General features: G+C 41.3%; 1 protein-coding gene across 1 annotated transcript in view; it reads left to right on the forward strand.

Moving 5' to 3' along the window:
* Nucleotides 1–17,415, forward strand: part of cpped1 (calcineurin-like phosphoesterase domain containing 1) — a 29,988-nt gene extending 12,573 nt beyond the window's left edge. Inside the window, 4 exon segments of the mRNA XM_018685499.2 lie at nt 817–989; nt 1,777–1,911; nt 2,107–2,239; nt 14,355–17,415. Coding sequence (XP_018541015.1) covers nt 817–989; nt 1,777–1,911; nt 2,107–2,239; nt 14,355–14,581 — 668 coding nt within the window. The 3' untranslated portion in view covers nt 14,582–17,415.
* Nucleotides 17,416–18,711: the final 1,296 nt, after the last annotated feature.

Consider the following 18,711-nt stretch of genomic DNA (forward strand, 5'->3'; position numbering starts at 1 on the left):
TTCCCTCCTTTTTGCTTGCTTCTCCTCTATGTTGTAAAGATCTTGTAAGACAAGTAACCTCGTGTATCTTAGGGAATCTGACAAGTACACCACAGCTACGGCCTGTATGGAAACCCATCTCATGTGATGAAAAACTTTCTCAAAATAACAACAAAGTATCTCAAAATAATGAGAATCTTTCTCAAGATAATGACTTCATATTTCAAAATATTTACTTAGTATCGCAAAATAAATGAGAAACCTTCACAAAATAATGACTTCTTATCTCAAAACAATGAGAAACGTTCTCAAAATATCATCAGTTAGGATCTCAAAATATTAACTTCTCATTGGGATAGAAATCTTTACAATATCTCATTACAATAACTTACAGGATCTTTTTTCCCATCACATTGGCAAAATGGTCTTCCATAGACCCGCACACAGCTCAGCACAGAAAGGTTGGGTTTGCTGTGCCGACCAGGGAGGGTTCCACCAGAACACTACTCATCATGTCAGTAACCATGGTGATATAAAGTCGAGCTGTACAGAGCATTGATCATTCTCTGAGCTGTCATCATTATCATCCAAATAATCCCCCTTCCCTTAGGCGACTCTCACCTGTAGTACCCTTCACACTCTCAATCTGACACTTTTCATCAACATTCATATAAATTTCTCTCTGTCTCATTTTTATCTTGTCCAAGCTAGATGTTATTGTTGTCAAGCATCTGCTTTTCTAAGTCAATATTGTTTTGTTTTTCTATGTGGACTGTAACCACTGCCTCATTTGTCACAAGGACACAAGCTGAGTTTCCCCTTTCCCCTTCCTCCCAGACACGCCATTCAGAGAAGGTCAGGAGAGAGACCTTAAGGCAGCCTTGAAGGGAACAGATCCCTCCATCCCGCTGGTGTTTGTCAGTGGGAACCATGACCTGGGCAACACACCCACCCCCAGTACAGTGGAGCAGTACTGCAGCGCATGGGGAGATGACTACTTCAGCTTCTGGGTAAGCAAACACATAAGAACTTTAGTTGTAGTAGTAGGACATTTTGTTTCTGTTTTGCTTTGTCCATATCATCCACAGCATACTGTATTTAATATTTAAAGGAGTAATCTCACTTTGACAGATAAGTTCATATTCAGTAGCCAGAAGTGACAGCATGTTCATACGTCAGTGTGGTGTTTGTTTTTTCAAATTAGCATTCTGTTTAGTAGCTGGCTTTGATGGAGGCGCACTCTGTCTGTCAGGCCTAATCGAACATCTGAAGTGCATCAGTTCATCAGAGAGACATTTGTCTGAATCAGAGGGATATCAGTGCTCAGTCTGTCAGTTATAACTGATTCTGTCTCCAGCTTGCATTTGTTGCTTCTTTCTGTTTTTTTGGAGTTCACAGTTTCTTGATCCACTATTAGTGTGTTTTTTTTCTTCATGTTGAAATCAGGATTGACACTTGACATTGATTATTTTCCGCTTAGCATTTACATATACTCCCTTTTATATTTTCATACCCACTTGAAAAAAAATTGTTCCCTTCAACTTCAGGGCCCTGCTCACTAGTTACTACCAGTTATATACGGAGTGTAGTAGAACTGTAAAAATAAGGTGATTCTTCATTGATCTTCTGTGCAGAAGTAAAATTTTTGCAGCAGTAATAATTACAGGAATGAGTCCAGGAAAAAATAAGCCTGTCTTACAGCTATTTAAATTGTTGTTGTACTTTGAAAGATGAATGAGGTGCAGGTAACTAACCTCTGCCACATGTCTCTGTCTGTTGTCTGTCCTGTGGTCTCAGGTGGGTGGAGTCCTCTGTCTGGTTCTGAACTCCCAGTTGTTCTACGACGCCTCGGCCTGCCCTAAGCTGAAGGAGGCCCAGGAGACGTGGCTGGAGGAGCAGCTGAGCAGAGCCTCCTCCTCCTCCTCTTCAACGGTAGGATGGCTTCAAAGACATGATTCTATTCTCTTTTGATTTATGAAGACATTCAGCGAGATAATGTCTTCTTTTTCTACGTCTGGACGTTGTGGTTTAGATAACTGCTGCTGTCTGCAGCCATGTGACATGTGAACAATTGAATTTTGTCTTTGGAGTCTGGTAATCTCATCCCTCACATCTGTCTCTGTTCAGGAACCCAAACCCAAACACATCCTGGTGTTCCAGCACATTCCTCTGTACCTGAAGAGCCCTGATGAGGAGGACGACTACTTCAACCTGCAGAGGGCAGTCAGACAAAACCTGCTGGACAGGTTCAGGAAGGCAGGTAGGAGAACAGGGAGGCACAAATTATGGGCTCGTTACACCTTTTACTCTAGTTACTTTGCCTTTGTATGAGTCAAGTAAGAATGACTGAGCAAGCTTGTGTCCAGTTTTGTGTTTGTTTGCCTAAAAGTGAAAGTCACCGAAGAGATAAGTAGGTTTTATTGTTTTAAAACTCATCCAGAATCCTGAAATATCAGCAGTATTTTCTATGATTATGGATTTAAGCCTCTGTGGAGTGGTTTTAAATTTCTCGTCTTAATAATATTTCTGTTAAACCCGTTCTTTTCTAGCATATCTAACTGTAGCACAGTTAAGATCCAAGCCCAGAGGATTAATATGCCATTAGCCAGAACCACAAGAGGAGCTCCTGGCACACACACAAACAACACAGACGTAATTGAATTAATTAATGCATTGACTTCCTATAAGAAGGATAATTCCATAATCAGAATCCACTGTTTTCGGCTTATAGGTGTGTGATACAAGGGTACCGAGCAGGAAAACTCACACAAGGACGATAAGTCTTTAAGTAGGCACTAGTGAAACACTTCTCAGATGGACACATGCCATGTTTCTCAATCATGTATCAAGGTGACTGGCGGGGGATGGTATTAATTTCATTATTCAGCCATTATTCCAGCATGTATTTAACCATGTTGCCCGTTTTGGTCTGATGACCCCTCTCTCTCTCGTAATTGATTGCTCCTGTAAGGGAAGACTGGTTAAAGATTTAAAGGGCAATCCATACAGGCTTTTTATATGGAAGAACAGAGGCTGTTAACTGTGCTGTATGTGCAGAACATGCCATGTGCAAGTGTCCTTTCTCGTCTCCGCTCTTGTTCACACATATCCTGCCGGCAATTATACATTCAGAGTACACACAGGGCATGTACTGGATGAACTACATACATGCTTACATGTACATGGTTTTTAATAATTGATGACAGACATGCAGCTGCTCACTTTAAAGCTGCATACACTACTATGATTTTCTCATGTTTGTATGCATATACATTTAGGTTTATGTATGTACAATATATGGCGGAGAGGATGTGATTTCTTTGATTTACTGTATATATGAGTGGTCACAATTTCCTCATCATGTTCATGTACCCTCTGTTTCCAGTCCTATCCTGTAGATAACAATGGGCCCGCTACAGAAATCTAGAGGTAGCAAGAAAAATCCGGAGTTCCATGTGAAAGTTACAAAAAAGTTATGAAATACAGCACAGCTTTGTCACTGTTAGTAGCTCTTAAAATGTCAGCTAAGTGTGTAAAATCTAAAACTGAAATCCGATGACTTGACAGAAATCAGCACTCGCATAAAAAGAATCAACCCAGTTATTGTTGAATAATACAGGCTTTGCCTCTTAGTTCTTTCTGTTCTCCTCTGATCCGCCGGTTCCTCTTTCATGCTCCCTCTGCTGTCTCCTTCATCTACTAGGAGTATCTTGGTGATGACTGATGCTGTAACATCTGTACTCTGAATCTACTGTAGTCTGTCCTGGAGGCATGCTTGTAAAAGAGACTGTGATCATCTCTGTACTCTGTGTCAGTTTATGATAGAGCTGCGATTCTACATTTGTACTAGATACACTGTAATCATCAGGGTCACTGCCAGGGCAGGAAATGACACAGTGACTAGAAAGACTATTGTTTAAATGGCTCATTGTACTTACAAATAAGCCGTAAACTGAGGTATTTAGTGACAGAGAATATACTATACTTAGATCTACTTAGATTTATTTATCAGATATGTGTAGTCAGAAAACTATTTTAGATTTTTAGCCAAGCTAGCGCCTCGACTCTGTGGAAGAGAAATGTCAGTCAGTCGGTTGGTCCACCACTTTGCTCCAGGCTCTTGCACCACCACAAGGTTATTCACAGATATTCATTTGGACCAGAGGATGAATTCTGATGACCAGAGACATCCCCGTTATCCTCAGCTGTACTTTGTGTTTACTGCTAGTTGGCTAATATTAGCAGGGTAACATGCTAAGCAAAGTTAGTGAACATGGTAAACACATACCTGCACCGTTACACCACTACATCAGCATGTTAATGTTGTCCTAATGAGCATGTTAGCATGCTAACGCTCGCTCAAAGCACTGCTATGTGAGATGAGTTTATGAAATTAATTAATGTGCACTTTTAAAAATAAAAATGGTTGTGTTTTCACAAAACTAGCACACACTCACACTTTTTCATGTTTTAATATACACAGTCTACACTGATACACAGCTACACTCACATGAGAAAAAAAAGATAAATTATTGGCAGTTATGTGTGTGTGTGTGTGTGTGTGTGTGTGTGTGTGTGTGTGAACTTTACATAAGATTCATGAAACAAATATTTACTTGTCCATTTTTCTATTTACGTTAGCTGAAAATTTCAGGATTGTGTGAGGCAGGGGTTCTCTGGAGGACAAGCAAGCGTCTGGTGAAAATATCCCAGCGGAGACACTGCGGGCCTTTTAGAGTAGAAAACAATCAAAACGAGCGAGGAATTGCAGAAAACTAGGATGTTATTTACTGCATATTGAAGAAAAAAGGAGAGCCAGGGAAAGTGTGTTGTTTGTCTTCCTTCTTATTTCCTCTCATCCATGGTAAATTACATCTCTTCTGGACATACATTGGCCATGGTAATTTTTCTCCCTCTGTGCGTTGCTTTATTCACGCATCATCTCCTTCTGCTCTTGGTCTATCTTCACCGCTGCACCCTGTGATCTCCTATCCTCCAGATGTGCTCTTGTACTCTGATGATCATTACTGTCATTACAGTAAAGGGCAGCATCATTAACCTCACACACACACACACACACACACACACCTCTGCATCCAGTCTTATTCAGAAAGACTCCATGCAGGAACAGTTAAGCATTGGCACAGATGAAGCATGAATGTCATTTTTCTTCTGAGATTTTCTTTTAAGTAAGCAGTTGACAAGGATAAGTCTCCATCTATTTTGTTTGCAGCGAGCTCTCATGTAATTTGGCCCTGGAAGCCAAATGTAGCTATACCGGCAGCTGAAGGATTACACATTTTATAGTGTAAAAAGTATTGGGCTTCAAGATTCTTTATTGGAACACTGGAAGATGCTTTATAACACTCTAACAGTGTTTCTCTCTACCAATAACACACAGATGTTGTTAAAAAAACTCTTCAAGATTATTCTTCTTTGTTGGCTGCCTTGAAGTTCAGCAGTCTGGCAAGAACAAAGAGGTAAAATTGGACAACTTCCCTCATTCTTTGTCTGGTAATTCAAATTCTACAGAAAATGGTCTTGTAATGGGATCGCTGGATGTTACACAAATGTTCCTTTGGCATGAAATCAGTCCTCATACTGTACGTATGTACACACTTCTTTGTGTAACTGAGTTCCCCAGAGCCACTCCAGAGGTGTCATTTTGTGGTGTCAGTTAACTTACAGCAGCTGGGGATTTGGCTTAGCATTTGTGAGGTTGTTATTGCTGCTGCTGGGTTCCTGCAGCCCCCCACCACTCCACTGACATATGATGGAAATAAAGAATATAGTCCCCTGCAGACAAAGAAATACATTTAATTGATTTTGCCTCATTGACGTATTTTTCATTCCTCTTCCTGCTTCTTCTTGTCATAGTATATGGGTGTCGGGAGATGTTTGAGTAATTATATGTGCACGGCTGTTTGTTTCATACATGTTTTGTGTGTGTTTGCATTTTGCATATAAATCTCTGTGCAGTTATGCATTTTCTACACATGATATATTCTACAGTAAGTATGTGTATGTTATCTCAGCAACACAGCTGCACATGGGAAAGGTGTGACACCAATTAGTCTTCCTCTGGCTCATCAGAGCGAGCAGTTCCACCCTGGGAACTGTTGACTGCAATCCAGCTCATATTAATGATACACTGTCTCTGTGTGATGACCTCCCTCTCTGCCAAGTCAAGTATCAGGCAGTCCTTTTTTTTTTTTTAATTGCATCAGCAATTACTGTGGTTTGTGATTTGACAGTGATTTGGTTGATGTTAAATCTCGCCTTTAATTGTGCACTCACTGCCTGTGTTAATATATTTTGGGTTTGAACCAAGCACCTTATTAAGGAAATGGACAGGTTTCAGATGCACAAGCAAGTCTGTCACAACAACCAGAAAACTAGGCAACAGGAAAACTTGTTTTAACTTCTTTTGTGGTGTTTACTACTTGGTAGGAGACTATTCTGTCAGTAGAGTACAGTCAGTTTGTTGGTAACAATCACACAAAGCTCTGAACAGCCTGGAGGAAGTTCTTTACTCTTATTATGGGTACTCTTGTGCTGCCTCGTCACTGTCATGCCCGTAATCATAGTAAATAATGCTCTCTTGGGATTTGTTGCAGCTACCTATGCCAGTTTTGTATGAATGCTACTCAGCCAGCATTTAGCTGCTGCGAGTGATGGAAGAAAGGCAAAAATTGTAGGTTGCTCGCTCGTTGAAGATGGTGAATTTGGAGAGAACAGGTTCTGTGCACATCCAAAGTCTCTTCAGAGAAGATTTAATTCCCATGGCTGGGGACTGGTGTCTCCTTTCCGAGAGGCGAGTGGAGTAGCTGAAATCCCAGCAGTGCTTTCAGCCTCTCCTCTCCTCATAGATGGAGTACTTTAATTAGATTTCTTTGCCCCCTCCTTCTTCCTCCCTTCTAAGGTTTATAAGTCTAAGGACGAATGATCAGACAGACAGCCACTTCCCTGCTGCTTTTGTTCACCTCCGAACCATGTTTATGTAGAAGAAAAAAAAGCAAAAACAAGAGTAGCAGCTAGAAATTCATTGGAATTCCCAACATTGCTTGCGGCTGTAGAGTTGTACATACAGTAGCTAATTAGAGGCAAAGATAAGCCTTGTGCTGCTCCGCATAGTCTCTCCATCTTCCTCTCTCTGTCTCTCAGTCTTTCTCGCTCTCTTGCCGCTGGTTGTCTTTATCAGCAAGGATCCTACTCTGTTCAGAAGCAAAGACATTTATCACCCACCGGGGATTTGATAAGAGGCCACAGTTAAGCCTTTAACCCCATTGTTTTAATGATGAGGCTGAATAATGCTTTTTTGCTTTTTCTGTGTCTCACTCTTTTATTCTGCCTTTGTCTACATCTCTTTTTCTACTGCAACAAAAGGTGGGGGGGTGGCCAGTTGCTGGCCACTCAGACAGAAAACAGGTGCTGCATTGGTCTGAGTCTTCTTTCAGGTGATAAGACACAATCCAGGACGGATATTCTGAGTAGTAAATGGTAGAATCTACAGATGGATGTATTTGATTGGCCATTGCAGCGTCTTGCCGGATGACATCCGCAGCGGCGTCAGAGCGTACTGATCCATCATCTCTCCATGCTTGAAACAAATCAGAATCGTTAATGTGGACGATACCCACTTCCTCCTCATTCACCATTTTATTGATTAAGGCTCTTGTCTTGTTTCAGCTTGATTCCAAAGCTCGTCTCTTCTCTTCTTCTTGTATAATTAGGCCTCAGGTGTATCTGGGATTGCTGGTCTGGTCAGATACCTGATCTTGTTAACTTTATTTTTAGATCAGATAGCTGCTGATTTTATCAAACTTCTGCTAATTTCAGGGTTTTTTATTCAGACAAAGTTCCTGTGTTTATACGGCATCTAACTGTGAGCAACTTCTTAGCTTAATCAAAAAAGGATTTGTTTTATATCTCAAAGTGTGGGTACTAAAAAGGCACAGAAACTCAGTATCCAACCAGTATCATGACGTTATAAACAATACCCATCCCCATACATAAGTTGTGATACAACTTTGACTCCTCCTCTTCTTTGTGAGCTCAGTAAATACAAGATTCTTCTTTCTTATCTGATGATTAATAGATGGTTATAACCACAGGCCCTATGATCCATGTGTGACATCTTAACTGTCGTACTTAAAGAAAGATAGGGATCATAGCTTGGTGAATTTAGGATGATTAGGTACCACGTTGGGTACCAAATAGCTAGAAGGCATGCATGCTCATAGCGGGATAGATGACATGCTGACTACTTTCATTTCCCAGCTCCCTGTGTGATTGTGTGAATATTGTGTGTGTGTGTTTCTGTGTGTTACTGGAGGACACAGGAAAGGGGATGCTGCTCAGTGACTGATGGCTGAGAGTGATTTGTGGGGAGCCGGGGCTGCAACATGCCTCACCACGCTACATCATTTTGTATCCCTCTGTCATGCAAATTATCAACAGCCACCATTTCATGATGAATTATTTCCCAGACCTGCACTTTAATGACAACCGCCCTTCAATAGGAGCGCACACGTTGCATGTGCCCTCCTACGCAGCCCATTCTCACAGATGTGCAGATGACAGCTCTGTTCAGAACTACATTAGGAGTTTGTGTCAGAGAGAAAGATGGAGAAAAGGTCTGACAGAAAATGGCTTTTCCTAGCGGTAATCACAGACAGGATGAGGTTTAGTGGTAAGATGGGAACTTAGCTTGCAATTAGCCAATCCAATCTTGTAGCCGGCAAAATCAGTGGCCAGGAGATGAAAGAGAGATGATGGAGAGTGGGAAGAGAAAGACGGGGAGGGCAGATTGAAGGAAGGGGCACAAACATCAAACATGATTAGCTGTGGACGGACTTTTCGTTACTTCTTTTATTCTTTTATTTTGACCGACTACATCAGCATTGGCTATTAGCATTTAAATAGTAAAAGGTGTTTCAAACAGGTCCGCTAATTAAGCCGAACGTGGCTCAGATGACTTCAGCACATAAATATTATATTACTCGCAAAACACAGGCGTATGTTGGATGGGACTCTCCTCTCCTTTCTGTGTGTTTTCTCCTCAACCTCCGGCCAGAATTCAATTTGAGTCTGGGTAATTTCCCTCCGTTTGCATTCAATATATTTTCATCACTCTGACTGCTTACTCTGGGTATTTTCTGAGTGCTCCAACATCCCCACCCCACTCCCTCCCTGCTTCCTCTCCACTCTCCCCACCTCTGTCTGTCAAAGCAAAGGCCAGTCCCCAGATGGGAGTCTTTATCACAAAGAAAAGCACAAAAGAACTAGCACTGTTTCAAGGCTGACAGGTAAATGGGATTTCTGTGGAGACCGAGACAAGACGTGGAATTATCAGCACAGGGAGAGAGCGTGTTTTTACGAGGGCACCCACTCAGCAAGAAACGGAAAGGGGAAGGATGCAGCAAAGCACAAAAGACAAAACTGGGGAGGAAATTGGACTTAACCATTCTTTACTGAATGCGATACTGTTATTTAACACACTCATGAACACACACGGTTCCTCCAGTCTGTGTACAGCTCAATGGGTAAAGCGAGACGCAGTTTTATATTCCATTCTCTGTATGACTGAATGTGTTTACGGCATTGTCTGTGAACGGAGAAGGATTTTATTCTCAGGGATCAGTGGCTAGAGCCGCGGCTCTAACATTACCACAGTTAAGGGTTTACGTCCCACCAGGCCGCCCACGCTGATTATACCATGAGACACTTTGGATAACAATGTACAGAAAGTAATATATGCTACTTTGATTGGAGTGAAGCCAAGGGAAATGACTTGTGTATTGTATTTTGTCACTGTCAAATCAACTGACTTACAACTGTACATGTAAGTCCACAAACTTTCAAGTTCTCATTCCAGCAGAGAACTACAGCAGCTGTTTTCACTGGGCCTTTCTGATTGAAGGTTGGCACATTGTGAAACTGGCCTGCTGTCGTGTTTCATGAGAAAGAGTACCCACGGGCCTTAAAAAATGAGTGAGCTCCCCTAAGACAACACCGCATCGCGTCGCGCAGCAAAAAAGTTGAACCTGGTTTATCTGGTGGAGCCTGTTCTTCCACACTGGATTTCCCATGAGACTGACAGTGACTGGCTCTTACCTGGAAGCCGCTCACATTGCATAGGACGACATTTGCATAAAGTTGAGCTTTTCCTTAAATTTCCCTTACCCTTTCCCCTTCCCTCTGCCTTTGAAATCTCTGTACCTCAGCAAGTGGCACTGGGCTGCAACACCGGGTCCCAGAGGGTTTAACGCTCATCACTCTGTTAGTCCACCAATCAATATTTATATTCTACTACTCTTTGAAGCAGTGCTGGGTTATTTAAGGGGTTGTAATTAGTTTTTTATTTTGTGTATTTTCCAGGTCTATGCAGGCAATCTCAGCCTCCACTCGTCACTTTCAAAGCATGGCGGTCCCGTTTATTTTCTGGCAGACAATTTCAGAGGTCAGCTTCATCTTCTGACTGCACTGCAAAGGGGATAGCTTTCTCAGCTTCTTTATTCTATTTTCTTCTTTTTTTTCAATTGTTTATCTTTTATTCATACACACAATCTTTTGGAGATTGAAAATGCCTTTCTTTCGCAGACAGGCCATCTTTTCTCTCAGAGAGGGTTTTTTTTAGCAGACGAGGACCCAGATGGAGTGGTTTGACTTCTAAAGCCTACGTAATGACGCCGCTCTGAAAGGGACGCACTCAAATGAATTCAGGTCAGGGTGTTATCACCCGGCTTGTGCTAAATTGTTTCTATGAAATCGGTTTTGCTCCATAAGAGCCAGTGGGACAAGCCAGCGGAGCGAGACAATTCATTTCCACGACATAGAAATTGTCTGTTGCTTCAGTCCACTTCATTCCTCAGCCATACTTAAGACCTTGAAGGAGAAAGCTTGTAGTGTGTAATGACAGAATAAGACAGAATAAAAGATTCTGACTGATAGACATTGGAGATGTTAGCAAAAAGCAACTCTCTCACGAAGAAAAGAACAACTAGAATGGGATATAATCAGTTCTGTATTTGAGTAGTAGTATTAAAAAAAAAAAGGTCATTTGGATTTGCTGAGAGATGTTCAGAGACATTTTAAACTTAGACTTAATGTTCTAGTAGACTTATTTGGATTGTTATTTGTTTATAGTTTGGAAATGTATGATTTATTAACTTTAGCAGCCATTTTATTAAAGGAATATTTTGATGCTTTGGGAGAATCTCCTACATGAGAAGATTGATTAATTAATTAAGCACCTCTGAAGCTCGCTAAGTGACACATTACACCACATACATTACAAAAACAGATTTGTGGTTTTACCAGAGGTCTGTGCCGGTTGCTTTTAGCAAAGCGAATCATCTCATGGTTCAGACCGTCAAGAATTCAAATGAGCCTTTTTGCCAAAAGGTAGAACTGTTTCCATTCCCACATACAATTATGTATTACAATCAATCAGTCAGTTAACAGAAAATTAATTTGGCGAATAGTTTGATATTTGATTTATCATTTTGAGTCATTTTTAAGATTTCTCTCTGGTGTCAGCTTTGCCAGTGTGAGGATTTTCAGCTTTTTTCTGTTTCATATCATCGGATTTTTAAGTGTTGGTTGGGAAAAAACAAGACATTAGATCATGTCTTCATGGACATTCTTCACTATTTTCTGATTTTAAACTAAACGATTCATCGATCAATCAAGGAAATAATTGACAGTTAAAGTAATCGTTAGTCCTGTCGTCGTGTCGAGCAGTGCCTCCTACTGTCAGTGTTCTGAAATCAGTGCTTAGCCGGGCCTTTTGTGACTTATTCCTTTCATTTTTTAAAAAGCCATGACCAACAAACATACAGCACAACCCCCATGACATGGATGCATCACAAATATGTCACCTACATATGGGGGAAACTCACTGCTGCATCGTGCAGCGTGTGCGTGGGATGTGGCTCATCAAAGACATGGCGACAGAACTTAGACGCACTGACACATGTATACATATGCACACTTACACACTCCCACACATTTTATTTGGCGGCATGATTAATCATGGCATCTTTGGGAGTTTTAGAGGAGGTTCAGAGAAATCATTTCAGCTTCAAAAAGATTTTTATATTCTCCTGGTGGTTCATTCGTCATCGTTATTACAAGATTAATTCTTGTCTATCACTTCTTTACTATTGCTGTCTTGGTGTCTTCCTCCCACTCCCTCATGTGTCTGAGGTGACAAAAAAGTCGCAACCCTCTTGTGGGTACTGTAACAAATCCAACATTTCCACAATCAGCGTTGCTAACTGAGTCATCAGGTGATCCCATCAAACATTTTCCCTGGCTCACACTTCTCTTGCTGCTTCGCTTTGTTTTCATTCGCAGGGTCTGAATAATTGTAGATGAGCTGTGTAATTCCTCGTAGGACAGATAAAAAATAATTAGGTATCTGTCAGCACCGAAGAGCTACAGCACACCACAGAATACACACACACCTCTATACACACAGACGTACAGAGTAATGAGTACATGCTTTGGCCCAGAGGCGTAAAGGGCATTTGTGGCCTTTTGGCCCTCGTCTAGAAACAACACCAAGGACGTACATTTCCACAAACACACATGTACACACACATGTGACTGTGTCGGTGGCCAGTTATTCAGTCATCTAGAGCAGTGGCAAGGTTATATGAAACGCTATAATCCTGCACACACAAGTAAACACAAATAGATTCATGAAATGTGCAGTCCATAATGATATAGCCGCAGGCCCACCCACAGGTCACAGGAAGGTGGGCTTCACGTGGTGTTTCCCCAGGTTTTGATTGTAAATTAATTTCGCCTAGGCACACACACACACACACACATACAGGCCTAAATCATCAATTTCCATCTATAGCGGATTAATTATTTAATGGTCCAGCATGTCCAACCGTTGTCCTCACGTAGCTCAGAATATTAATATAAATTTAGGTCACATTTGTATTCTGGTGCTGTTTGATTATGCAGAGTGGCGGACTTGATGATTCAGGGCAATTTCACAGAAAGTGAAGTGGAGGTGGTATCAGCAGTGGTTAGAGGAAGAAAAGAGGTTTTTCGGAGGGATCTTCCTTGTCTTTGTTGTGCAGATTTCTGGGACAGACCGATGTCTTTCTCATGCACAGGCTGCAATTTATCCTCTTTTGTTGCCAGTTTTCATTATTTTTTTTGGCTGGGTGTCTCTCTGGAGACGAGGCAGCGAGCAGCCAGACTCCCCTCCATGGAAACACTTGCAGTTAGAAAATAGAGCAGCTCATTTTCTCTGCCAAAAGCCTGCAGTAAACTCATTTTGAGATCCCCTTACCTATACACAAGCATGCACAGTCGATAATGCAAGCACACGCATTGCAAGGGCACATTAGAAAACACACATGCAATCACATCCTACAGACGTTCTATCGTAATCTTAAAGCATTTAACCACACTGCCTTCACCTTAACTAAAAGTAATTCATTCAAATCTTTGCCCTCAATCCAAATCATAAAATTATGTTGTGGTTCAAGTGAGAGCCAGAAAATGACACCAACTTTTTTCAGATTTTCCCCAAACTAGGGAGACAAATTCACAGACCCAGACGAATACTACCTTCACACGAAGAAAAACTCATTTTGCACCCCTCATTCAAAGTGAGGCTTGTTTGGTGTGCCATTTTAAGTGTGTAGTCATTTCAACTGTAGTGACACAGCATCAGTGCCGCAGGGCCGAGCCAAACCCGTTCTATTAACCATGTCGTTTGTAATTGAAAATAAATTGAAAATCGTGGCTCCCCTAATGAAAGTTCCCTGAGTTTTCAAAATATTCTACAAGTGCAAGGCTGCAGAGTGTGTTGTCTTTATTTCTTTCTCTCTTCTTCCCATTTTCTACCTTTCCTTTTCCACCCCTAAAGCATCAGCCAGTCTGATCGAGTGCAGTAGTATAATATCTGTGTATATGCTCGAGAGATGCCACTAATAATGAAGATGTTATGCTAATGCTAAGTGAGTTATAACTAAATGTCATCTATCAAATGCTGAGAAACTGAGCAGCAGATCCTTGTTTAAAAATGCACCAGAGGCTGTAAAGTGAGTTATTTAAAGTGTGGAACAAACACTGAGTCACTGGTATTGATCACCAACCCTGTCAACTCCAAGTAGATATTCAGTATTTTGGTTATTTTCTGCTTTGAGATGTTAATAATTGTGTGTGTTGCACCTTTTTTTTTGGAGGGATACAGGGTGAGACATGGTGTGAATTACATGACACCTCAAACAGCAACATGTTGCCTATTCATGGTAATATCCCGGTTTAGATCAGTGACGTAAACAGACAATCCAAATCAGGCTAACCAGGGATTGTATGTAGTCACACCTCTCTCTCCGGCACAGGGGTGAAGGCGGTTTTCTCCGGCCATTACCACCGAAACGCCGGCACTCGCCACGGCGGCCTGGACATGGTGGTGAGCTCGGCCATCGGATGCCAGCTGGGCAACGACACGCACGGCGTCAGGGTGGTGGTGGTGACCGCCGACGACGTCATCCACCGCTACCACAGCCTGGAGCAGCTGAGAGCACGAGGCATGGACGAAGACCTCAGGAAGCTCCTGCAGGCCTGAGGGCCGATGATGGAGGGAAAACTGGTGGCCGGGTCTTTTTCTTTTATTTAACGGTTTTGTTTGGATTTTACAGTTTGGAGCCCCTGTTCTTAGAGGCATACAACACGTGTTTTTGGAGATTGGTGTGTTGGTCAACTTGTGTTTGCAGATAAGAACATGAGATGTTAATAAACTTTTGACCAATGTCCCAGTCTTCAAAAAATCTGTGTATTCATTCAAGTGGAAAAAAAAACTTCAGGATTTATATTGAGGCATGTACTGTTTATTTGACCTGAAATAAGAGAAAGGCAGTGAATTTAAACCCATGAAGACGAGACCACATGCCAACCAAACATTATAAATCTTACTGAATGTTATGATGAAATTAAATTGGGTTTATGTTCTCTTTGCTGAATGCTTTCCCTCAGATTCTCTCTCGGCAGATTGTCGTTATTGTCTCTGCTCTCTAAAGCCGGTGGTTCTTCTGTGGAGAAGCACTTCCTTTTCTGCTCAGTCCTCCTGTATCTGAAGTAGCATTACATCCTCTGACACCCACTCTGTCTGTCTGTGCAGTGTAAAATGTTAACAGTTCAAGACTGTACGCTCTGCTGTGGTCAGATGTTGCCAGTGTAACTTTAAATGTGTCCAAACTGTTCCATCGTTTAAGGAAGATTCCACCCTGAGACACTGACGACTTGATCAGAGCGGCTACTGGAGGCGTGAGCAATGAAAAGATACTTTAGTTCAGCTGCTCAGTGTTGAAGGGTGGACTCTTACTTAAAGGATCCTAAAATATCCAGCTCTTTCTTCTACATTTGCTGTCGCTGCAGTGTAATACCTGGCTGGCCATCCTATGCAATCTCATCACATCACCATATTGTGTATGTGTGTGTTTATTTATGTTTAACTCTGTATATTGTCTGACTGACCTGGAAGATGTAACTCTAACTCTGACCTCAGCTCAGATTTGAGCTGTTTATCTATAGCCACTGACAGTGTCCGTGCAGGGAAAAGATAAATAATACTTTTTTTACTGTCCATAGTGTTGTAGAGTCTGAATTCATGTTGACTTGAGAGATTATTCTTAATCCATATTAATTATAACCAAATGACAATCTTGTTTCTTTTTTACTGGAAACAGATTTTAAAGTTATAATCCTCAAGATTTCAGTCTTGATTGATAGAAATACACCTGAGGAAACACCTGTGGCAATGTTCATTAAAACTGATCCATAGTAAAAAGAAAAGTAATGCTCCTCATGATTGTATTCGTGGTAAAATATCACGGTCAGTGCGACAAACACACCGCCTCTCCTGTGACTGTTTCTGCCTGTTACACACTCACAACGTGAAGCAGCAGCAGTAGGAGATGTTTGGTTCGCATTAGTAGTTCCATAACAAAGCGCTGACACTGCATTTTGGAGAGAGAACAGTAAACAGTGAGGCTGGTATCATGAGATACAGTCACAAACAAATTTGTTTCACGAATATGGACAGAAAGTTAAAGCCAGCGTGGGAATGGCGGACTCCACAATGTAAACACACTGAATGGCTGTTGCACAAGAAGGAGCCCATAAATGGTATAAAAAATAAAAATCTCAAGGATTATAACTTTAATGTAGCAGAGCTTATTTGTGCCCAGCTGATCACTAAGCTTGAATGCGCTGCCCTCTAGCAGAAAGTCCCTCGTGTCACATCTGAGATCAAATCAGATTACTTCATTACCAATAAATTACTCTGTAGCGCGAGTGTTGCAATATCCATTTGGTTTTCTCCTGGTTACTTGTCTATGAAAGCGTGGATCAAACTGACTAGTTTTCCCCTCACTGTGGTTGTTTTTATGATGAAAACATTTCATCATCGGACTGTGATTTCAGTCTAAATTTATGGTGCAACACATTTAAATCACATCAGTTAAATCTGCACACGCACGTGAACTCTACACACACACAGGTGCTCAGTAAATAAGATGAAAGTGTGATTGTGTCAGGCTGAAATAACCGTGATAGTGATGCGAACTGTTGGTGATTAATGGTGGGAGGAGCGCAGTATTTCCTGACTCTTTAGTCAGAGCTGAAACACCCTAACAGTGTTACAGCTTACTGGCTGCAGACTTATTTGGGAGCTCACAGTCCTGAAATTGTCTTTAAAATGAACATTTCTGCAACAAAATGACTTTCTCTGTGAGCCCTAAATGACTCTACTCGATTACACTTTCCACACATACACACACACACACACACACACACAGACTCTCACACTCGCCCTGACCGACTGAGAATGTAAGAGAGTTGTCATGGCAACCCTTTAGCAACACATCTGTGTGTGTCTCAGAGAGAAACTGTGAGTGTTGGAGAGAAAGTGTACATACTCCCCGTCTGTGTGTGTGTGTGTGTGTGTGTGTGCTTGTGTCCATCCGTGGTCTGTAGGTGATTTTCCATCAGCGACGCGATCGCTGACCTCATTTCACACTGACGGATTCTGTCTCTTTTCCAAAAAGTCAGCATGTGATGGAGGGAGGAGGGGGCGTCTGAGAGGAATGGATAATGAGTGTGATGTGTGAAAGACGACTCAGTCCATCTCCTTCATTTCCTGTCTGAGAAGGAACCTTATGTCCTTATCTATTTTTATATCCTCATGGTAGCCGAGCTCAATCACATTGTTCTTTATCTTTTTGAGTGTGTGTGTGTGTGAGAGAGACTTTGTTTCAGAGCACATTTTCTCTATGACTTTAGGGGAACATCACACATTTTGACTTGTTCATATGTTGAACTGTAATGAATGACCATACTGAGCACCACGACTGTGACATAATTGGTTGTATTTTTATAATAAATCTTGATTTTATCTAATGATTCCCATGTGTTGTTGTGCTTGTTGGACCTTTTCAGTACTTTAAAAGTTGGACTTGTGCAAACAACTTTCCCTGCACGTGTGTAAGTGGTGGTAAAAATTCAAATTGTCAGGAAACATCTTAAGAACACGAGTGAATATGCAGGACGTCTCACTTCTGATACTTCTAATTTGGGGGACAGTGATGCACTGGGTTGTGGAACTACAGTTCCCATAATGCTTTTAGGGATTCAAACAGGAAAAATAACGTTGCAACAAAATATAAGCAACAGTGGCCTCTGCAGCCACGAGTTGAAATTAATTCAATTAATTAGTTTCTGGAAGATGCTAATGCTTACATCTTGTGCGCTCATTTTAACGCTTATGATAGAGAAAACTCACATTACTCATGGGACTTGAACCATTGATGATATGAGTCAATGGAGGTGTTCAGCAGCAACAAGTTCATCTCTGCTTGTGTTAAAGTCTGAGCTCACTGCTGCTCTGCAACATGCTGCTAAAAGCGCTCTTTGGTTTTAACTGCAGTTGTTTGTTGTTGTTTTTTTTTTTTTTGAAGATGTAATATCTCTAAATTATATTTTTATTATGTGTCAATCTATGTTTTTTGTAGATCATATGTTAACATGTGTGGCTCTGCCTCCCGTCTGCCTCGGTTTGTTTTGGTATTCATGTGACACAGTTTGTGTTTAGCCTCTTCAGAAAGTAGAAACACGTATGGCTCCAAAAAAAACGCCTCCTCAGTTCTGCTGGCTAAATGGACGATGATGACTCTTTGACGTGTATCTGTCATCTCAAAGTTTGTTCTTTTTAAACTTTTGTACATCAAAACACATAAATCTGGAGATGTGTCATCGGCTTTGCATAACAAACGGCAAAAACAGACTCAAAACACACAGTATCGCCAAAGCTGCTGATCAGATGCAGCATTTTAACATTAAAATACATCAACACATTCATCTTCAGCTGAATACAATTCACGCCTACTGTATATTGTATTCATATTTTCTCTACTCTATCCGTGTTAAATTAGAGATTAGCTGACTCCAGCGCAGCCCAAGGGGAGTGAGCAGGTGGGGATTGCTTGCTTGTGGACTCTGCAGTCGAACAAATGGCTGTTATTGGACACAACAGCAGAAACTGAATGTTTACAGGACAGTAATTCATTCACAAACCCACACAGTCTGGTGCACTTTAACATTTAAAGCTGTTCTGCCTGAAACTGAGGTTCACTCTTGCAAAATTGTGATGATTTGTAAAAATCACCATCCCTGAAAGAACATGACGGCTCATTTTTGAGA

The sequence above is a fragment of the Lates calcarifer genome, linkage group LG23 (genome assembly GCF_001640805.2).
Source record: "Lates calcarifer isolate ASB-BC8 linkage group LG23, TLL_Latcal_v3, whole genome shotgun sequence".
NCBI lineage: Eukaryota > Metazoa > Chordata > Actinopteri > Centropomidae > Lates > Lates calcarifer.